The sequence below is a fragment of the Aristolochia californica genome, unplaced genomic scaffold (assembly GCF_029961685.1).
Source record: "Aristolochia californica isolate CCGP_79_NKW_82.1479 unplaced genomic scaffold, dmAriCali1.0.hap1 SCAF_14, whole genome shotgun sequence".
NCBI lineage: Eukaryota > Viridiplantae > Streptophyta > Magnoliopsida > Piperales > Aristolochiaceae > Aristolochia > Aristolochia californica.
The window spans coordinates 2,757,284-2,776,005 of record NW_027181815.1 but is presented as its reverse complement, the minus strand read 5'-3'; the positions used below and the strand labels follow the sequence as shown (position 1 = coordinate 2,776,005).

At 38.7% G+C, this 18,722-nt stretch overlaps 2 protein-coding genes across 8 annotated transcripts; one reads left to right on the top strand and one right to left on the bottom strand.

Annotated features, from left to right (window-relative positions):
* Nucleotides 1–379: 379 nt before the first annotated feature.
* On the top strand, nucleotides 380–6,602 carry LOC137950645 (nuclear pore complex protein NUP1-like). 5 transcript variants are annotated; one of them, XR_011111985.1, is made up of 8 exons: nucleotides 2,152–2,327; nucleotides 2,446–2,523; nucleotides 3,331–3,963; nucleotides 4,513–4,955; nucleotides 5,195–5,555; nucleotides 5,639–5,784; nucleotides 5,903–5,939; nucleotides 6,009–6,602. XR_011111985.1 is itself a non-coding variant. In XM_068797222.1 (6 exons), exons 1-5 carry the CDS (start codon nucleotides 554–556, stop codon nucleotides 2,291–2,293), a joined length of 906 nt encoding a protein of 301 aa, XP_068653323.1. In that variant the 5' UTR covers nucleotides 380–553; the 3' UTR covers nucleotides 2,294–2,327; nucleotides 2,446–2,523. The 5 variants fall into 5 exon arrangements, 4 of the variants coding, with proteins under 4 accessions (XP_068653323.1, XP_068653322.1, XP_068653321.1 ...); XM_068797222.1 differs by lacking the exons at nucleotides 3,331–3,963; nucleotides 4,513–4,955; nucleotides 5,195–5,555; ... (1 more) ...; nucleotides 5,903–5,939; nucleotides 6,009–6,602 and adding exons at nucleotides 380–785; nucleotides 1,073–1,119; nucleotides 1,313–1,461; nucleotides 1,742–1,964 and having other exon boundaries at nucleotides 2,039–2,327; XM_068797221.1 differs by lacking the exons at nucleotides 3,331–3,963; nucleotides 4,513–4,955; nucleotides 5,195–5,555; ... (1 more) ...; nucleotides 5,903–5,939; nucleotides 6,009–6,602 and adding exons at nucleotides 380–785; nucleotides 1,073–1,119; nucleotides 1,307–1,461; nucleotides 1,742–1,964 and having other exon boundaries at nucleotides 2,039–2,327.
* A 4,630-nt stretch (nucleotides 6,603–11,232) lies between these two features.
* Nucleotides 11,233–14,883, bottom strand: LOC137950535 (axial regulator YABBY 5-like). Of its 3 annotated transcripts, XM_068797066.1 has the most exons (7): nucleotides 14,643–14,883; nucleotides 13,512–13,631; nucleotides 12,450–12,564; nucleotides 12,246–12,294; nucleotides 12,082–12,157; nucleotides 11,926–11,997; nucleotides 11,233–11,356 (listed from the first exon to the last, which is right to left on the bottom strand). In XM_068797066.1, the coding sequence occupies exons 1-7, from the start codon at nucleotides 14,715–14,717 to the stop codon at nucleotides 11,330–11,332; spliced, it is 534 nt and encodes a 177-aa protein (XP_068653167.1). In that variant the 5' UTR covers nucleotides 14,718–14,883; the 3' UTR covers nucleotides 11,233–11,329. The 3 variants fall into 3 exon arrangements, 2 of the variants coding, with proteins under 2 accessions (XP_068653167.1, XP_068653166.1); XM_068797065.1 differs by lacking the exon at nucleotides 14,643–14,883 and having other exon boundaries at nucleotides 13,512–13,854; XR_011111957.1 differs by lacking the exon at nucleotides 14,643–14,883 and having other exon boundaries at nucleotides 11,341–11,356; nucleotides 11,793–11,997; nucleotides 13,512–13,854.
* Between the last annotated feature and the right edge of the window lie 3,839 nt (nucleotides 14,884–18,722).

The following is an 18,722-nucleotide window of genomic DNA, read 5'->3' as shown; positions in this document are numbered from 1 at the left end:
CCTACAAGAGTGGGCGGAACCATCCTGACACCCACCCCGCCCATTTTTTACCGCCTCTCACAGGATTCGAACACGGGACGTGGCGTGCTTAGCTCTGATACTATGACAACGGCTAGCTAATACACCTAAAAAATCGATCTGTTAGGTACGAACAACTACCGCCTACAAAAGTGGACGGAACTACTTGACATTGTCGCTTTTGTGTACTATGTTTATTTAATTTAGCAAATAAACTGAAGACCGAAATTGTAAATTTTAAAATAAAAATTTTATATATGAAAATGTAAAATAGATATATTTAAATAACAAATGTTTCATGTGGTCTCGCATATCCAGTTGCCACTTCAAGCTCTAATTTCGTCCCGGAAAGGCGACAACCCACCGACTCGCTTGAACTCGGTAAGTCGGAGTAGTGAAAGCCGCCGCTCTTGCTTTGCTCCTTCCCGCTTCCCTGCTGCTGTCTGAATTCTGCTTCGCGCTCTTTAGCAGAAAAAAAAGCGCGAGGCAGAAGAGGATAAAAAAGCGAATCTGCCGAAGCTTCTCAGAAGAGAGAATGGCGGGAGAGGGGGGAGGAGAGGAATCCAGAGCGTCCTACCAAGGCCGCGGCATCGGCGGAAAGTTACCGACACGATCGCATCGGAGGCTTCCCTCGACTCCATACGACCGCCCGGCGGCTCGTAGGAAGGATGGCTGGATCTCCAAGTTCTATGATCCTGCTTCCCGCCTTGTTACCCGCTTTTTCCCGTCTCTTTTCTCTAAGCCCTATGATTCGCCTCCCGCCAACGGTATGAACAGCGGCAAGTCATTTCTTTATTTTTTTTTTTGCATTTGAAAAACCTCTGAAGTCGGGAATTAGGGTTTTAAAGTTTCCTTTTGTGGGCGTTGCGCTCTGATATGAGGTTTTGGGTTGAAGTCTCTCCAAGGGCATGAGGTATAGAGTCCGTGTGTGTGAGGAATCAACATTCAATTAAAAGAAAAAGGATCTCCTTGTTTTATCATTCAAGAAAAAAGATCTCCTTGTTTGCTTTGTTTTCAACGTAGCCAACTTCTGTGTTATCCCTTTGTTAAACAGATTTGGGACAGGAGCCAAGTCATGAAGATGACAGATGCATCCCTGATGTAAGTCTTTTGCTCGTCTTCTTTTTCATTTCCCCTTTCTCTTCCTCCATACTGATGCCTTCTGAACCTTAATTTTAGGCTCTGATTTGTGTGTGTGTGTGTGTGTGTGTGTTTTTCTTTTTTGAGTTTTTTGCCCGCCTGTGGAAGATTGCTAGTTAATGATGGTTATGTTTTGTTTGAATGACAGTTTCAGAATAATGTAACGGTATCAGCTGAGGAAGGAACATTGATTCAAGTGGATGTAGCAAATGTCAGTCCCAGAAGGACGGACTTTGCCAAGAAAAGTTTAGTTGGTGGCATATCAGAAGTAGAGCAGTTTTTGCAGCAAAATACATTTTCTAGGTGAGCTAAGTTTTAGAATCTCTTCGGAGTATGCTACATTCACTATATCTATTTTTTTTGTGTCAAATTTTTACAATATTTTCAAACAGAGTAATCATTATCATCAGAGTCTTGTACCAACTATAGCTACATGAATCATCCGCCATTTTACTCCTCCATTTGCAACTATAAGATAATCTTTTTGTGCTTTTGATTCAATTCTGTTTTTTTTTTCTTTTTATCTAATCAAGAGTTGCATTTATTTTGTGGTAGAAAATGATTTGCCCTGTCCGATGTGCAGAGATGAAGTCATTCAGTTCGCAGAACTTCTACGTTCAAGAACTCTAGATCTTTCTACTGATCATGAATGTTTGAGAAAGGATCTGGATATGGGTGACCTAGTGGCAGATGGTGCCAAAGATGTGCTTAATCAAGCAGAATTTAGAAGGCCATTGCCTGAAGAGCAGGCACAACCATTGAATTACAGGACTGAGAAGGCCTCAAGTGCTCTTTTCCAATCACCTGTGAGGAAACACTCACCTTCTGTGCTTTTTGTGGTGTGTTTTGATTTTATTAATTCTTCTATACATTTTTACAGGAAAATGATGATGCTGGTTCTTCACCTGTGGAGATTGCAAAAGCCTTCATGGGTTCCCAAAAATCAGAACCTGTTTTTGCATCGCAGAATGTTTTGATAAAGGAGTCAAAAGAGTCCAAACCTTGGCTTTGTATCAAGGTTGCCTCCATCACCACCTTCATTGGAGTCACCCGTTTGCTGGCCAGGTGCCATGATACAAGATATTCCGGGCTACCTCACACCTCAAGCTCAACGAGGCAGAATTGGGTTACATAATTTGCCACGAACTCCTTATTCAAGACTTTCTAAGGTTTTCCCAATATTTATAGTTGTTTGTTTCCAGTTTTGCATTTTTTATTTTTTAGCTATGCTTTTCCTCTTTCCTGTTTACATCTAAAGTTGACCTTTGTTCCATGTGACTGCTCCAGGGTGTTAGTGAGAGACCTTTGAACCTATCATCAGCCCGCTCGAGGCAACTACAGAATCCTATCTTTGGTAGTCACCAGGTAAAGTGATTTCCTTCTCAAGGATTGCTCTTAAAAATCACATAAAGTTCATTTTTCCTTGGCACATGTCTGCCAGTCTTGCATAATGCTATTGTCGAATATCCTTTGAAGATCTCAGACTATTATGTCACATATAGGAAATGTGTGACCACTTGAGCATGAGCTCCAACTGCGGATGAAGAATTACTGTTTTCTGATTGTAGTAAAAAAACTGATTGAGAAAGAGAATACTAAGCCAAGTACAAGAAGTAAAAGGCATTGTGCTACATACTTAAATTCATAAACATTTATACTCTAGGTTGTGGTCACATCTTTCACTGCCATATGAAACTGTAAATAAAGGATTAAGCATGAATTATGTTAAAATTTTACTGCCTAAAATGGAGAAAAAATTGCATTACTATTTGATGAAGATTCTCAGAAAGCACTGAACTGGAGACATCCCTGTTGGCCTCCTGACTATCACGTTTTCTGCTTCTAGTTGAGTCCCTATGGCCTCCTCTCTATGTTCTTCTCTTCTTCTGGTGGAGGTGGAGCACTGAAAGGAAAATGTCATCTGCTTTAGTGAAGCGCAGATGCAGCTTTGCACGAATATACTGAGGCTCAATTTAAGTATCGGGTGGTTGCTTTGTTGAGTTGGTCCATATGTTGGCTTCAAAGTTGATCTTTGAAGTTCTGTACTTGTATCTGCTTGTAGTAAAAGTTGCCGTTGATGTATTTTGAGAGGTGTTAGGTGTACTATTTAATGATCTAGTATCACGAACATCATCCACTGTGCTTATGTTCTTATCTCTCCTTTACAAATAGGTAACAAAGAGGAGAAATTCTCGTGTGGATGAAGGGTTTGCTACTGTGGGACCTGTACGCCAGACAAGGCACCTGTCTACTAATACTACTACAGCCAAAAGAGACAGTTTCTCTCATGTGATTGGGTCTGCTACTTCATTTCGATCAAATATCATTGCATTTCCCCCTTCACCAGGTTTTCTTGACAACAAACCATCCAGTGCCCTAGAAAGAAATGGTTCCGTGAAGCTCTCTGTAGTGACTAAATCTGGTGTAGGATCTGCAAGTGTTCACCCTCAGTCATGTAAGATGGCTCAGAAGATACTGGAACACCTAGATAGAGCTGTCCCCTCACCCAAGGAAAAACTGCAAGAGCTTGGCTTGGTGCTTGCAACGAGGAAGGCCACTGCCAATTCTTTACCTATTATACCAACACAACAGCCTAACGAGGGTGGAAGTCAAGAGAAAGGGCCCTTTTCTTTTAGCCCTGAAGAACAGAACTCAGAACTAGCTTCTGGTTTGGGGGATGCAGATATTTCTACTTCTAAAGTTAGTACCTCTGCAGTTAGATCTGGATCATTTAGTACCAGATTTGGCATAAAACCCGTGCAAGCCTTTAAGGAGGTGCATGGCTTGCAGACCAGTATGCATGAGGTATGCTATTTCTGTCCCGATTGTCTTTTAGTTCAGTTTGAGGAAGGTATAAAAAAATTGTCAAAAGCAAGGAGTTCCTTACTGGAGTTGGCTTAAGATCTAGGGCTCTTGATACCGTTCACTCACATGAGTTGATTTGTTTATTTTAGAGCTGAAACAACAGGGAATACAAACAAACACTTTTAAAAAATGAAACAAAATTTGGAAAAAGCAATTCAAAAAGTGTGCTTCAAATTGAATTACTTATTGAGACAAGTTGAAGTCCTCAATAAGTATTAAAATTAGGTAGTGTTTCACATGAGATGAGTACTAATTCAACTTTTGAGTGGCCTCAGGTTTGTTTTATAACACTTAGTTGGTTTCATGCTTATGAACTTTTGAGGAATGGCTGTGCTGTAGTTTATTGACCTTGAGTGGAGCTGAACAACACAAAATCAAGATTGTTGCATCACCAAAATAAAAACCATAAAGTGCACTAGTTTCTTTTTGTTTTTTATTCCGTTGCATGTGTTGAAGGGTATTGTTACATCCTGCCATTTTGTTGTGTAGGATGTTGGGAGGCTCACAAATGATCCATTGGATGATGAGAACCAGTTGTCATCTCCTCAGAATCAGAGTGTAGCACTTCAAATGCAGAGGCCTTTTTCCTTCAGCAAAAGACCTACTTTGACGTCCATTTCTGTTGTGAAACGAGATGGGATGCAAACAGTGTCTTCTGACAGTGCATGTGGTTTCACTTTCCCTGTTTCTTCAGCTTTTGGTGGGGCAACCATTTTTGAACCACCAACACCTACTATAGTACCAGTTTTTTCAGCCAGCAAACCATCACAAGCAAAAGAAGAAAGTGCCATCCCATCCTTTAGTTTCGCCTCTTCAAGTAAAAAGAGCCTCAATTTCTCTTTGGTCTCCACCCTCAGTTCTAGTGTTCTTGATACTTCAGTCCCAAAATTTAGCTTTGGTTCAGAGAATAACAAGGGCAAGGTGTCTTTCAGGTTAGTGGGGAAAGATGCGGTCTGTTATTAACATTATCATGCTCTTTGGCTATCTTAATAATGAGTGCCTCCATTTGATTGTATGTGCCTTGTTCTATCTGTTATTACGTGAATTGGAGAAGCACTTTCTTTGTATGTTATCCATGGATTTATGATAGCTTGTGCACTGTTTGTTATTGTATTTTATTTGATCTTTTACTTGTTTGACGAGATCTGTCCATTGCTTGTGACATCGGCAGTGCTGTTGGTGCTGTATTTGCTGCTCTAACGAAAGAAACACTGGCAGAACCCAATACTTAAGAAAAATAAAGCAGGATCAGACTTAAGGAAAATCTGGGTGAAGAGACTGCTCCATCATTTGGAAACTTTTACCTATCACAAGATCTCTTTATGGCATTGCTCATCATTATGCTAAGTTCTCTTCAGGTGACCTTCGTCCGTAACATGCTTCAATATCCAGCAATGTTGGTCTCAAACCTGACATTCCCAGCTTCAATATCCAGCAATGTTGGTCTCAAACCTGACATTCCCAGGAATGAATGTTAGGGTCTTGCCTGACCTGAAGGTTTCAATTGCTTGTATTCATACCAGATGCAGAAGGTCAAACACCTTGATGAATCATTGGGTTCTCTTCCATGGACACTACATTCTTGTGGAAACTGATGAACATGGCTGGACTTTAGGTGTGCTTTCTTCAGATTCGAGTGGAGAAGCATGTTCCCCCGTTGCTTCATTTCTATGATGGGTATATGACATATTTACATATTATTGTCATCATCAAGGGCAAGCAGGACTTCTGACACAAAATGAATCGCATTCATCACTTAAGGTGATCCTGAATACTGGAAATTGAGTTAATTTCATTTGAAAATTATACGTGGTAGCAAATTCAAATGGTTTTGTTCATAAGGTTAATGGGGGATGGTTTTTTTTTTTTTTTTTGCCAGCTTGTCAAGGCTTCAAGACCTTTGTGTACCACAAAAGGTCAGTTTAAAATTTTACCTTTTTTGGTTGTATGTGCTTATATTCTTAAAAGTGTATTTTTGTCCTTAGGTTGGTTGGTCAATGTGTCTGCTGCAGATAAAAATGTTTAATGCTCCTCAACCTATTGTTGGTGATAATCGCTTACTAGTACCTTGCATGAATTTTTCTTGGCCTCATCCAGATGAGAACCCACATACTTATTATCACGAACAGGTTTATGTTGGCTCTTTTTCTTTGACATATGATTTTTTGGACCATATTAACTTATTTATGCTCTGATTGAATGAAGAGATTGTTTAGACTATATATTTTTGAGAGTCCAGATTATTTTTTGTGAATGCTTGCCGTCCTGAATTTGCTGGAGCACACTTGCAGGATACTTTAAGACTCCCATTCCTATATTGTGCCAACACAGTGGCGAAACTCAATAGCCTTCCATTTTAGGACTGGCAGGATTCTTATGATGACGATGCAGTATGGTTATTTTGATCCTGACGTTTTTTTGTGACACAGAGCGATGTAATCTTTTAAGTTGATTGAGGGAAGTTCTGGTTACTGTTTGTAAATGCAGTTTAATCAATCTCATGTATATTTTGAATGTAAGCTAAAGTTTAATGAGGTTATGCAGTCTATTTGGAAGATAGTGTTGCTTTACTTTTTACCTCTTTAATTTGCTTGATTTGTGTCATTGTGTGTTCCTCAGGATTTCTGTTTCCAATTCTCATTCTGGATCACCTTTCCTCTTTAACCTGCCCAAACCATTTAACCTCCTGTGTGAAAGCTACCGATGGTGAAACCTGTGGAACATTTGAACCCTTGAGTTTTTTGTCTTTGTTGAATTTATGGAAAAGAGAAAAATTTAATTGACTTGATGTAATCAGAGTACATAAACTCCTAATTAGGGTGATTTTTTGTGATATATTGCATATCAGATGAGATTCTATTTTTATGAGGGGTTAGACTTTTCACCCACTTAGTAATAATGAAGTCATGCAATATCATATTTGAGACGTCCTTGTTTGTGCCTCGATGTCTCGGACTTCCAACATGGTAAAACGTTGCAAAAAACTCAACACTCATCCTGTTCATTTCTCTTGGATGGAGGGGACTGAGCTGATCATATCAATGACCATTATCTGCCAGTACTAACATTTTTCTTGTTATATTTTATACAAATTTGAATCTTTAGAAATGGATCGTTAAGAACTCTTGGCGGTGATTGGCCTTCAGTAGAATCTAGAACGCTTTGTATGGATTATTTAAAGCTAGTTAGGTGGTTGGTAAAATGTTTTAATTCATTACGCTTAAAACGTGATTTTGAGGCATTTGTAGTGTTTAGAATACAAAAAGTGAAGAGAAAATAAAAGAAAAGATAATTGTAGTGTTCAGGAATCTCTTGTAACTGAAAAGTAGACTTAAAGTTCCTCTGAAGAACAGATTTAATGTCTGTCTTAGCTCATTACAATTTTGTGAGATTGTAAATTCATGTTCTCAGGAAGAAGACTAAAAGCTTTTTGTTGCTTGCATCCTTCCTCTGTCTTGCTTTACATGGACATTCTTACAAGATTTTAAGTTTTTCTATTCGTTATATTTAAACCAGAAAAAAAAACAACAATAACTATGTAAAGGGAAGAAAAAGAAAAACGAAAATAGTAGCAGAGACTAAAGAGAGTGAAAGAGAGAAGGATGCTGACTCCAATAATTGTTATTTTTAGATGCTTATTCTCATACAGAAATTGCAGCTCAGTAATTGTTATCCTCTAATCCTTATCTTTATCTCTATGACTCAGAATGTGCGATAAAAGCTTCATTATCGCTTCATTATCATCTTTATCTCTATCAGGAAGGGGATGAAGACACCCATAACTGAATTTTTAGATGGGAAAGCAAGAGGAATGTCGCTTTATCCTACGTTTCATTTGAAGGTGGATTCCACGTAAACCAGAATATATTTGTAACTCTATGCTCTGTAGGGTCATTGCGATGATCATTATAAGCCAAATTTTAAAAAGAAAGCTCTAAAAAGCATTCCTCTTCTCTCTCTTTTTTCGTCTTCTTGCTGCCGTGAACTAAAGCAAAAGAGACCTGCAGCATCTTTCTGCAACTCTCTTTTCTCTCTTCTTTAGTGCTGTTGCACGAACCTGCACCACCTCTGCTGTTAAGCCGGCTCAAGGGGAGTACTGAAGAATGGCAACCCCGACTCTCGGTGAGAGTGAGAATAGAGGATAGGTAGTCTCGTGCAGAAAAGCCATGCTATGAACCTGGAGAGAGGGTCCAGAAAGGCTGGTTGGAGATCTGACTGAAAGAGAGCTTCAGAAATGAGGTGACCATGAAACGACGTGAAAAGAAATGAATGCCAACTGCACGAAATGACGTATCAGATTCACACTGTCATCCGAGCAGGAAGCCAGCCTGAGCATGCCTTTACAATCCAACAGTACCCTCAGTCTTCACCTTCTTTTTCTCTTTCTTACAGAGATCAATGAGAAAGGTCAAACAAGACGCGGAGTATTTGTATGGCCATTAAAATCGTCTGTCCATCTCTTTAAGAGCCCTGGGTATTCACCCAGAAATTAGATGAGCAAAAGCTGCAGAAAAGCTGAGAAATGCCGTCGTTAACGTTTATGTTGAGGGAGCAACACCGTGTTTTCCTTTCTTCTCGTTATGAGCTGCTTTTAAAAATATTCATGGGCGTTAATCAGGTGATCTATCGAGCTCTATCAACATTCAATACAGGGAGGGGCTTTTCGGTTTTTACAGAAGCTTTTAAAGATTCCTTTAGATAAGAACCTCAGCTTGTCTTTATGCTGTCAGATGGGGAGAGGAAAAAATTCAGATACATGGGCGCATTCTCTTCAGAGAACAGATTTTGCCTTTCTGAAAATCTGAAAAAGGAAAAGAGTACAAACACAACGAAAACGCTTCATTTGCTTTACTACTTTTTCTTTTCAGAAGAGTTGAATCTTGAAGAAAGAAATGTAACTTTCATTAATTTTTTTAATTTTTTTTTAATCAGTTCTAAAGAACAAAACTGGAAACTCTCTAGGGTGGAAAAGTTCAAAAGGAGAAACAGTAGTATTTTGTTTAGTTTAAGTAGCTAGCATAAACCCCATGCAATGCATGAAAAGAAAAAAAGTGTATATAAGGTGGGCAGAAATTGTGTTAGGTCGGGCTTTTAAACAAGCAACCTTCTAATCCCAAACTCAGGAAAACCTAGGATTGTAAAACATTCTCATGCCTACCTTGTTCCTTTCCCCTAACCCTGTCCATACCTTCTCCCATTGCAAATGGTTTTGGGTTCTTAAAAACTCAACTCTAACCTCTAAACCATGTTCTCGCCTCTTCCGATCGGGGTTAGGTTTTTACAAATCCAACTCTAACTCTCAACCCCAAACCCTAGGTCCTGAACAAAACCCCCAAGCTAGAGTTTAGAAAACTAGCTCCAATCCAACTGTTTTCCTTTTCCTTGATCCAATATGGATTTAGAAAACCAACACTAACTTTCACCCAAAAACCCAAACCTGACCTTTAAACTTAGCCTAAAAAATTGTGAGTTAGAAAACTAACCAACCTTGACCATAAATATTTTCTCCTCTCCTAGTTTTTAGTTTGAGAATTAGTTATAATGAGTGTTTTCAAAGATAGTTGTAAAGAGAGTCCAATCATTGTCTTTTGTTTTAATATTTGCTTAGACTATGATATATTTTGTTAGATTTTAGATTGGTAGGTGAAAAACTGGTGAAATGACCAAAGAGATTGTCCACCTCAATTAATTGATCATCAATCAAGATTAAGGTTTTTTTTTTTCAAAAAAAAAGTTCATTAGACCACCTTTAGTTGTTAGAATTCTAAAAATTACCTTGGATTCACTAGTGTTTTATCGACAAAAGAAACTCAGTATGTCTTTTCCATTTCAAGTTAATTCAAATAGCTTTTAGTTAGGGGTGGGCACATGATGGGTAGGAGTCGGGTTTCCTAAACCCCGAACCTGAAAAAACCCCCAAAAAAACCTGATACCTCAAACCTGACCCATCCTTGCCTTGTTCCCATGGGTTGGGTATGTGGAAACCCGTCCCTAACTTGGTATTTAATATGTTTTTTTTTTCCGTCCCATCCCTGACTTGTGGAGTGAAACTCGAAACAAGCCAAGATTTTTGGGTTGGGTCGGGTCGGGTCAAGTTCCCTATGAAACTCGACCTAGTGCCCACCCCTCTACTTTTAGTAGATTTGAATGTGAGATTCTCTTTTATCATTTATGTACACTAGTTAGTTCTCTATGTGCTTCTTTATGAGAATAATCGATGTCCATCAGATAAAAACCTTTTGAATTTAACTTTCTCATTCTAATGAAACAATGCATTTTTCTCTATGTGAAGTCTCTGGATTAATTCACTCATGCTCAAATTAGAACATGCTAAAATGAATTTCAAGCCTTTAAACCCTTCATTTTGTGCTCTAATGAATATTACATGTTTTTTATTAGTTCTTCATCGAGGTTTCCTATTATTAGTTCTTTGGTCATTTGATGACCTGATGACTTTCTATTTCTTGACACCAGTATTGTGTTATCCATTGTTCATAAGAATTAAACCATGTTTCCTAATTTTCAAGTTGCACTTATCTGATTGGTCTGGTAGAGTTGATTGTGCTATATTTTAAAAGCTATTTTATCAAGTACTTGGTAATGAAATCAATGTCTAAGATCCTTTAGAAGCTTTGACAAGGATGAACTTATGGCAGATATCACCAGAACTGCTTCAGTCTAGAAGTCCTAAAATTATGATTTTTCGTGCAAAGGGTGTGGTAGGATCTTGAATGACTCTTTCCAAAACTACGAACGGAAAATTATCACCTATTGATAGTTCATCTTCTCTGTGTTCATTCTTTTTGAAATGTTTTTTCTTCTCTTATTTCTTCTTGAGGATTTAAGTGAATTTCAGATCTTGTTAGAGCGTAGCCATGAATTAAACTGATCCTTATGAAGCAAACGATTATAGAAAATCGATTCAAAAAGTTGAGCTTTAGTGGTCTAGTCGCATTTCAAAGTAATGGTGTTTCTATTACACCAGTTGATGAAGAAATACATTTACAGCACATAATCCCTGACAAGGACCAGCCAAAGAATAAAGAACAATGAACATTGGTATGCCAAATCCATTCATGAGAGTCTTCTTAGCTAGAAGGGAAAGTTCAGCACAAGTAGGCTTGCAGTATAAATGAAAGAACATTAAGAGGCTGCATTTAATAACAAATAAATTCAAAGAGAAACACAAACTTTTCATTCTTCAACTCATTAAGCAGAAGTACCAAGGCTCTGATTTCTGTCAACAACTCAGACCTTCAGATCGAAATGTTGAGAGTTTTACAAATCATTTCTTGTATCTTACTGCCTATGTCATCAGATGCTTCTTGGCTCCCTGCAAAGAAAATGCCAATCTGATGATTGCTTGCTTCTTGAACCAAAAATACAAAGTGATCATCTTAATGAAAAACTTATTGCCTTCTTCAGTTGGCCTCTTTTACAGGTTATGATTCTGAATATTATGTAAATCAAATTCTCTGATCTAAGCGCAGCACTTGTGTCAGAAGTCATCTTAAACAGAAAGTATTTAAAGTAACAGAGTTGGAGTCATCTTTGAATAAAGCTTCATTTACACTAATATATCCTCGGGAGCAGGAGCTGAGGGAGGGAAAGAGAGAGAGAGAGAGAGAGAGATCTGTAATTAAAAATTTATTGTCTTACCTTTATAAGGTAGAGTGTTTCAGTTTAATCAGACTTACTCAGACTTTATAACATCACTTTCTGCTGGAAAAATATTAATATTTCAGTAGAGTTGCTGATTGCTTCTGTACCCGGTAAATTATCGGTTCATCAAGTGCTTCGAAGGAAATGTAACTTCAAATAGCTTATACAAGGAAAGAGATCGAAGATGTCCCCTTGGAAGCAAAACCGGAGAAATGAGTAAGAGCCTAAGGGAGGTCAAACCTCATCGAGCTTCTGTTTGTTATTATTGCTCTCGAGCATCAGCCCGAAATGAATGTGAGGGAAGTGAGCCCACTGCAAAAGGGCAAAGCGATAAGGAGCGGGTGAGAAATTCTTCAGAAGTTGATAGGAAAAGTTGACGGGAAGTTGTAAACTCACATTCTTTGCTGCAGTGCTGAATGCTTCTCTATGGCTTATCTCGGGGTTGTTGGCCTTGATCCTCTGAATCTCCTCTCTGCAGCACAGTCATGTCAGAATTCATACAGGAGTGTTTGGTAATTTGGTTACGGTAAAACAAAGCTGAAGATCATTGAATTCATTACTTTATGAACTGGTTGTATGCAGATGGAACTCGCTGCCTCTTCTCTGGGGCTGTACACAGATAGTAATTTACAGAAAAAAGAGGGAAAACATGAAGTCAGATTCCAAAAAGATAAAAAAAAAAAAGATAAAAATGTTACTGAGAGCTAATGATATATGTTAGCATGGAGTTGGCAGCAAGAGGAGAAGAGAAAGGAATAACTTACGCCGGTTAACATCAGTTCTTCCCTCATTAGAAGCCAGTGGAGGTCTCGTGGCCCTGTTGCACCTGGAAGAAGAAGCCAAGTCTATCCTGTAGTCTGGAGCAGTGAAGCTTGGGGCCTTGCACGTCCACCAAAGAAGCGAAGAGGTAAGTTTTGAACAGATAGCTCTACGTTAGATAAAAGAAACACTGAATGCAAAGAAGGTAAAGTATTGAGTACTGTTAGGCTATGACATGAAAGCAGAGAAAGAGAAGGGGCTCCAGGAAGTTGTACTTCATGGAAGGAAGCCACAGTAGAAGTGGAAACACCAAAATGCGCGTCTAGCAGAAATCTGGAGTTTTGAGAACTGAAAGCCTAGCTGAAGAACTACAAGTGGAGTGTGGAGGCGAACGGACCGGGAATTGAGGAGAACACATGAACCTAATTGAAGTTGTAAATCTGAACCCAGTAATGGCTTCAAAGAAAGTAAAAGGAAATGACATATATCTGCTTTTGATTCGACTGTCAATCTGGGTTTAGTTTCATTGAAATTAGAACACGACCTTTGCCAATATTCTCAGTGATTTCAGCCATATTTTTTCATGTGTTTGAAGAAAAGTAACGGTGATTGGTTTCATTATTTGCAGATCTCTGTCTTTCAGTCTCTTTCTGGGACGTGTTCCCGCAGTAGAAGACAATGACTGATACGAGAGGAACTCAAGAACCAGGCTTGCGAGCTCGTCAATCAAATCATAAAAAGAAATATTAAAAATAGCGGCGATCAACCCTAGAAAATGCTATCCCTGGGCAGGGCAGAGGGCAAGCCCTGAACCTTTACATAGCTCTGGATGAAAATTCCCCGCATAAACAGTAAAAAATAGGTTTCGTCGTGGCGGCTAATAGGGCTTCTCGGCCTTCAAAAAACTCCCCATCTTTTTCCGGCCGGAAGTTTGGCTTTTCTGCTCTCTCCTCAAAAGCAGTAAACAGCAGCGAGCCTAGATTTCTGAAAGCTAATGGTAGATCGGTAGATACATGAGAGATTCGTCTCTTTTGTAAAACATAAAAAAACCAGAAACCCTAGCTCACCTGAATCTCTTGCCACGAAAGTGACTGCAATGCGGCTGCCATGTTAACGGACCACAGGTTAGTGCAGTGGCCGCATCTGACGGTCACTATGTCGAACAAGCTGCTGCATGGAACGCTTACCTGCAAAAGCAAACCAGAAATCATATCAAGAGAGAAGCGCGATAAAAGAGGGATCAGAAAAAGGGTTTTGTTTTTTCTCTTTTTCTTTAATGGTAGCACCATCGTCGTTTTTCTGCAGAAACTTGATGCATCCATGACACAGCAAAGAATGAAAGAACCACTTCCATGCGGAAACAAGCAAGCAGAGAAACACCATTTCTGTTGCGCTATGGAGTTTGCAAAATTTCGGCCAAAGCTTGGTGAATACACTCGACAGACGAAATACAGTAACTATTTAGAAATTATTTCTTGATGTTTGTGCGAATTTTGCTTCTTCGATCTTCAACCTTAGACTAGATACCTTTTCCCTGAAACTAGCTTTTACAAGTTAGAAGTGATGAGACGATGCTAAAGAAATACTTTGTAAACATCAAACTTTGTTCCCCACTCTCGAATGCAGAATGGTTTCGCAGTACAGGACATTAGATACTCCTAGTATTTACGGCAAAAATATCAAAATTCCGAGATTCATGCGATCATGCATGGGGATCTTTCTTCTGAAGAAGGGGAAAGAACATAAAAACGGTCTCAGCACTCTCCTCTCAGCCTACACCATAAGGTAATTTTGGATGAAAACTGGTTCCCTGTATCCGGAAAAGGAAAAGTCGTGGCAAGTAGAGGGCACCAGAGATGGCGGAACCACCGCCTTCAATTTCTTTTGACTTGGGTTCTTCACGTAGATAGAAAACGTAATTAGCCGGTAGTCCTCCTTTTTCTGGTGTTGTACCAGGATCTTTCTCAAAGTAATAAGCGACCAAAAACAAAACGAAACCTCGAAAGAGGAAAAAACATGGAAGAAAAGAACGAAGGGAAAATCAAAAGGAAGATAGACCCAGGTCGAGCTAGTTATCTCAAGGTAAGAAAGAGAGAGCTGGTCGTTCAGCGCTCTGAACCTAGAAATTAAGCTTTGGATGGATGGGAAGAATCAAAACGGAAAAGATCGAGTTCATGTAACGGGGAGCGTTCATATACCGCCAGGATGATGTTGCAGAAGTTGCAGGGAATGTAACAGACTTGCTCTGAAGCTACATCAACGCAACCCGACATGACTCTGGCTTACAAACTCAATTGATCAACAGTCGATTTTCCCCTTGTAAGAAAGAGAGACGAAGGGAAGGAAAATAAGAGAGGAAGAAAAGGTTAAGAGTCTGTTGATGACCTTTCGTCCTCTATAAGCTATCTTTCTACAGAATGTAAAGGAAGGATAAATGTAAAGAGAGGGAGAAAAAGAGGAAAAACAAAGTGATGGGTTCCAAAGCGGGAAATCCAAAATCCGACCAGGAGAGAAAAATTATATTATGGGTTTTTGCCAACGTACGGTCGGCTGCTCTCAGCCCTGTTCAGGAGCAGCCAAGGCTGCTCTGATCGATCAGGCGGCAAAATTAATGGTTCTCTATCTACTGTTCTTCATCATATACAGAATTTTCTTTCTTTTTTTTTTCTTTTCTCTTATGTCGTTTCTAGACATGCACTAAAGGTTGTCCTTTTGATGCACCTAGATTGGTTCCTCATGGGGAGATTATGGTGAATGTCTGCTTGCATTGAAGCCATAACCCTAGTGTCACCTTAAACCAATATATGGACCACATGTTCACCCTTTACGAACTATTAATATGGGGGCCATAGTTTGGTTACATAGACTTCAAGCATCTTCATGACTCTTAGTGGACCAAAAAGATTACAATTTTACACCATGTAGTCACTAGCTCCATGATCATTTTGATCCCTAAAATTCTAAATATGGCCACACGTACAAGATAGTTAAGTAAACCTCAAAGATGATGCTTGACTACCTTTTGCAATGAGTACTTCAATTGTTTGTATCATTTTAGCTTCTAAGTAAGAATTCTAAGCATTAGCAAGAGTTTCTACTAATTCCAATTTTTTTAGGATTAAAATTTTTGATTCATGAGGGCATGAATGGTGATATAAAAGTCACTTTTAATTTTCTATACCACTATTGTGAAACTAATCAATCATATTAAGTGGGTAAAATAAAACATTTTGAGACAGATAACGACTACACACAACTCGCCCTCCGCCTCCCTCTTGTAAAAAGATTCTACGACCATATTAACTTTGGAAATTTTTGTAGTAGGGGAAATATCGTGTATCTTCGTATTAGGATTCCAAAACATCTAATTAGAGCCCTAATTTGCAACACCTCTAGGAAAGAAGAAATTAATGTTGTTTTATTTGCCAGCTCTATGATGCCTAAAGGTTCCATTACTCTCCAAGTATTTTAAGTGGTTTCCTTCGAAGGCAACCTTTCTTAAGCATCTTTAGTAACCTGATTTTACAAGTGATCATGTACGAGCATACGGTTCCGGCTTTGACATGATTCCTAGAGTTCGACGTTGTTTGGTGATTTCAAAATCTTCTCATTTTTTTTAGTTTAGAGGTGAAGTATGGCCGTCGCGTTGTTCATGTATTGTTCGCTATGGAGCATGTTTGCGAATATGAGTTTGACTTTATTGTATCTATATCAAACTAAATTAGACACAATATGATGCTTTTGTGCTCTCCAAGATTACAAGCAAGGAGTCATTCATCAGCTTGGTTAGTCAAGCATGATCAACTAGTTCATACATCTTTATGTTTTGATTACTAAAGAATAAAAACCCTACAAATAAAGCCAGAGGATTGTGTATCTTGAGTACATTTCTTAAGACGTGAAAGAATGGAAAAAAAAAAAAAAATCAAAACTGAATGGGTTGAGATGAGGAAAAGGTTCGAATGGAAGAAGGAAAAAACAAGCAAAGAAGAGCAAAACAGTATCGTATCACTTGTTTGTCCTCTTTGGCCGACATGATAGTAGGGATAAAAGCTGCTTCATCAGGTTCCCTCCCTTGTCCACTTCCTGTAATAAACACGAATAAAAATTTTCTCTGGGTGAGAATTCAAATATCGGAATGAGTGATGGTAAGCCCCCAAGATATCTTCAGAAAATCGTAGTCCTTGCCACAGTATTCTTATGTCATTCGTTCTAATCCTTCTGGGTGCATGTGAAAGATTGGTTCAGTTCTTTCTTGACCCTTTTTTTATTCCTGTAGAGTTGGTTTCACAGATTAATGAGTAAGAAAGCTGCTGAAAGCATTTGGGTACCCACAAGGAAGGACTCAAGTTTGGACATTACAACAGTAGTTGGTCTTTGCATAAAACTATGAGACCTTGTTTTCTTGGGATGATAACCCATCTCCACTTTACAGAACTCTAAACTTCCATCGGGTTGAACAAGAAAGAACTCGTCTCCGTTTTACAGAACTTTAAACTTCCATTAGTGGTTTCTGAATCAACTTCTTCTTGAGTCATTCATGAATAAAAAAAAGGGGAAGAATCGAAGCAGAAGCCAGTTCAGAAAGTAAAGGAGAAAATTTGAAAATCTGTATCTTTCCCATTCTAATCTCAGGAAAGCAGAGACAAACTCCGTAGAGGCGAGCAAAACCGAAACAATAATCAGACTATTTCTCGTTCAATTCATGCCGGTTAGTAGGTTTTTCGATTTCAGAGAATTCCCTCAGTGAAGTGTGAAGTTTCTTTTCTTTTTTTTCCTCCGATTTAGTGCATTTATCTTCTTCACCTCTTTACTCCCACTTCGGGTCTCGTGTTGCCAGGTCATTAAAAAAAATGGAAGAAAATAGCAGGGAAGCTTCGCACTCAGTGACCGCCGTTGGCTTAAAGACCTGCGCCCCATTAAATGAACTCGGGGTCCCCGGTAAACTCTCTCTCTCTCTCTCTCTCTCTCACGCGCGAAAGAAGAGGACGATCGATCGAGGCGTACCTACAGGTAGCCGTGAACGGATCATTAAAACGTCCTCGCGTTTTTTCTGGGCAGTGGGACTCACCGTGTCTCCCAAGTTCCATGGCCACAAAGCTTTGGCGCATGGTCATCACATCACATTCTCTCATCTTTCAGGGAATGATTGCCGGTGTCCGCCGCCTGTCATTTCATTTTGAGCCCTTCGTTCTCTTTGGTTTTTAGGTGGTGGAGAATATTTTCTTTTTAGCCTTTGGGGCTCGTTTGAGAGGCTGCGTCCTCTCTGAACCAGACATATGCATGGAAGACAGTGTATGGGAGAAACAGAGGGACTTGTTCTGCGAGACTTTATGAAAATAACAAATCTGTAATTCCAAATTTCCAAATATCCATTTTGATCTTGCCCTTGTGTAGGTTGTGTTCGTATCAATTAAGGACAGAGCAAGAAGAAAGCAAAAATGGAAAAAAAATCTGGTTTAAGGGACTCTTCTTGTGCGAAACAACTAAACAAGATAAAAAAATAAGTCTACTTTCATTAGAAAACATAAAATAAGATTTTAAGTATAAAACAAGAAAGCAGATAAAAAATTACTTTTAATGAAAACTGGTCAAAGATTTGCATTAGATGGGATTAACAACAGGCACCAGACCTTTTGCATATCATGGACCTCCAGCTTTTCTCATGTGTAGGTTTAATTACTTGATGGATCTCTAGGGACCAAGAGTGAATGTGCATTTTCAGTTTTAGAAGTTTATACAGAGATGGAGAGATTCTTGCTTGATAGTTCCACTATAGCTACAGTGCAAGCTATTAGATGATGCTAGGTCAAAAAGGAAAGAAAATAAAACCCATAAGAGTCATGGAAATAGTCCCCATCAGATTTTGGTAGCCACTATTGAAATTTGAATCGTTTAACAGTTTCTAACCTTTTAATCATCGGATAGAATTGATTTCTGTATAGGAATGACATAAAAAGGCTGTTCTATCAGAGAATCCCTAGTTTGAGTCTTAACTAAGGTTGTGTTTGGAATACTAAAACCCGAGAGAAATGAAAAAAAAAAAAGGTTTATTTTATCTTGTTCGAATGCCTATGAAAAATAAAAGAAAATGGAAGAGAAATATTCTTAGAGGATAATGAAGGTATCAAGAAATCAATTTTAGTTTCATGTCAAGGAGATAATTCCAAACTTTTATTGTCTTATTAGCTAGGTTTAGGAGGCCAAAAAAGCATATAATGTAGTTGTTGTAAAGACCTTTTTGAGCTTAACTAATGTATAAAGACTTTAGAGAAGAA

Bases quoted from the DNA above. Each gene is read 5' to 3' on its own strand.
- LOC137950535 (XM_068797065.1), bottom strand. From the start codon at position 13,766: ATGGATGCATCAAGTTTCTGCAGAAAAACGACGATGGTGCTACCATTA. The intron at 12,565-13,511 runs GTGAGCTAGGGT...TGGACGTGCAAG, and splicing joins TTTCGTGGCAAGAGATTCAG to GCCCCAAGCTTCACTGCTCC. The intron at 12,295-12,449 runs GTAAGTTATTCC...ATCTGTGTACAG, and splicing joins AAGAACTGATGTTAACCGGC to CCCCAGAGAAGAGGCAGCGA.
- LOC137950645 (XM_068797220.1), top strand. From the start codon at position 2,229: ATGATACAAGATATTCCGGGCTACCTCACACCTCAAGCTCAACGAGGC. The intron at 2,524-3,330 runs GTAAAGTGATTT...CTTTACAAATAG, and splicing joins CTATCTTTGGTAGTCACCAG to GTAACAAAGAGGAGAAATTC. The intron at 4,956-5,194 runs GTTAGTGGGGAA...TGACATCGGCAG, and splicing joins AAGGGCAAGGTGTCTTTCAG to TGCTGTTGGTGCTGTATTTG.